The following is a 1124-nucleotide window of genomic DNA, read 5'->3' as shown; positions in this document are numbered from 1 at the left end:
GCTCCCGCCGGCGCCGCCCGCCGCGCCCGCGGCGCTCGCCGCCCGGCTGCTCCGCTCCTTCTTCTTCTTCTTGTCCCTCTTGGCGAAGAAGTTGTCTAGGCTCCGCTCCTCCGTCTCGGCCATGGCCGCAGCCTCCTCGACCCGGATGGGTGGGGCCGGCGGCGGGCGCGGCCCGCGGGGCTCCGAGCTCGGGGTCGAGGCCGGCTCTGCGCTCACGCTCCCGGGCGCGGCGACGCCTCAGCCCCGCGGGGTCGCCGAGGCGTGTGCGGCGGGGCGGGCGGCTCCCCCCGCGTGCTGGCGGGCTGTGGTACGGTCCGCCGGGGGGATCGCGAGCCGCTACCGCCGCTCGAGGCCGCCGGGGCTGCCGCGCTCGCGGAACAGGATCCCGCCCGCTCCGCAGCCGGAGGGGAAAAGGAACGCGCGGGCCAGAGGCTCCGGCGACAGTGCTTGCCTAGCGCCGGCGCGTGCAGCAGGAAGATACGCGCGCGCAGGCCCGGAGAGGAAGGGAGAGGGGGTGGGGAGGGGAGGGAGAGGGAGGAGGGAGGGCGGGCCACCAGAAGAGAGAGGCGGTGCCCGCGCCTGCGTACTTAGCTCCGCCCGCCGCTGTGGGAGCGCAAAGGGGAGGGCGGCGGGAGGAGACGGAGGCGGAGCTGGCAAAGGAGCCAATCAGGTGCCAGAACGAAGCGCTTAGGCGACAATCCCTGCCTCAGACGGGGCGGGGCCTTGGGACGGGGAGAGGAGGGTGTATGCTAAATAAGTGATGGGCCTGATGGCTCCTGCCTCCCGATTGGCCAAGGGTTTAGCCTTGAGGGCGGGCATTTAGAGGGCTAATTGGTGACTTGGCTGAAGAGGTCCGGTGAAAGGGGCGGGTGGGGTTGGGTCCCTTCTGAGCGCATGCGTAGGGTGCACGCGTGTCTGCTCGCCCAGAGCGAACTGTGGCCTTGTGGCTTGAACTTTAGCGAAACGGAAAGGGTTTGTGTTAAGCTAGCTATGTTAAAGATGGTTACTGCTCCTCCGCTGCACTCTGTACTTTCACCCCCTCTGGTCTGGCAACTTTTAATTTTCATTTTATGGGATGGGTACTAGGAAAGTGAGAGGAGCAGTGGGCTTGAAGTTTTGGTCTT

The 1124-nt window shown here is 67.6% G+C and overlaps 1 protein-coding gene across 1 annotated transcript in view; it reads right to left on the bottom strand.

Annotated features, from left to right (window-relative positions):
• CDV3 (CDV3 homolog) overlaps positions 1 to 522 on the bottom strand; it is an 18151-nt gene extending 17629 nt beyond the window's left edge. The window contains exon 1 of the mRNA XM_034994915.1: positions 1 to 522. Coding sequence (XP_034850806.1) covers positions 1 to 123 — 123 coding nt within the window. The 5' untranslated portion in view covers positions 124 to 522.
• Positions 523 to 1124: the final 602 nt, after the last annotated feature.

Source organism: Mirounga leonina, unplaced genomic scaffold (assembly GCF_011800145.1).
Source record: "Mirounga leonina isolate KUSES-001 unplaced genomic scaffold, KU_Mleo_1.0 Mir_115, whole genome shotgun sequence".
Classification (NCBI taxonomy): domain Eukaryota; kingdom Metazoa; phylum Chordata; class Mammalia; order Carnivora; family Phocidae; genus Mirounga; species Mirounga leonina.
This window is presented reverse-complemented; position numbering and strand designations above follow the sequence as displayed.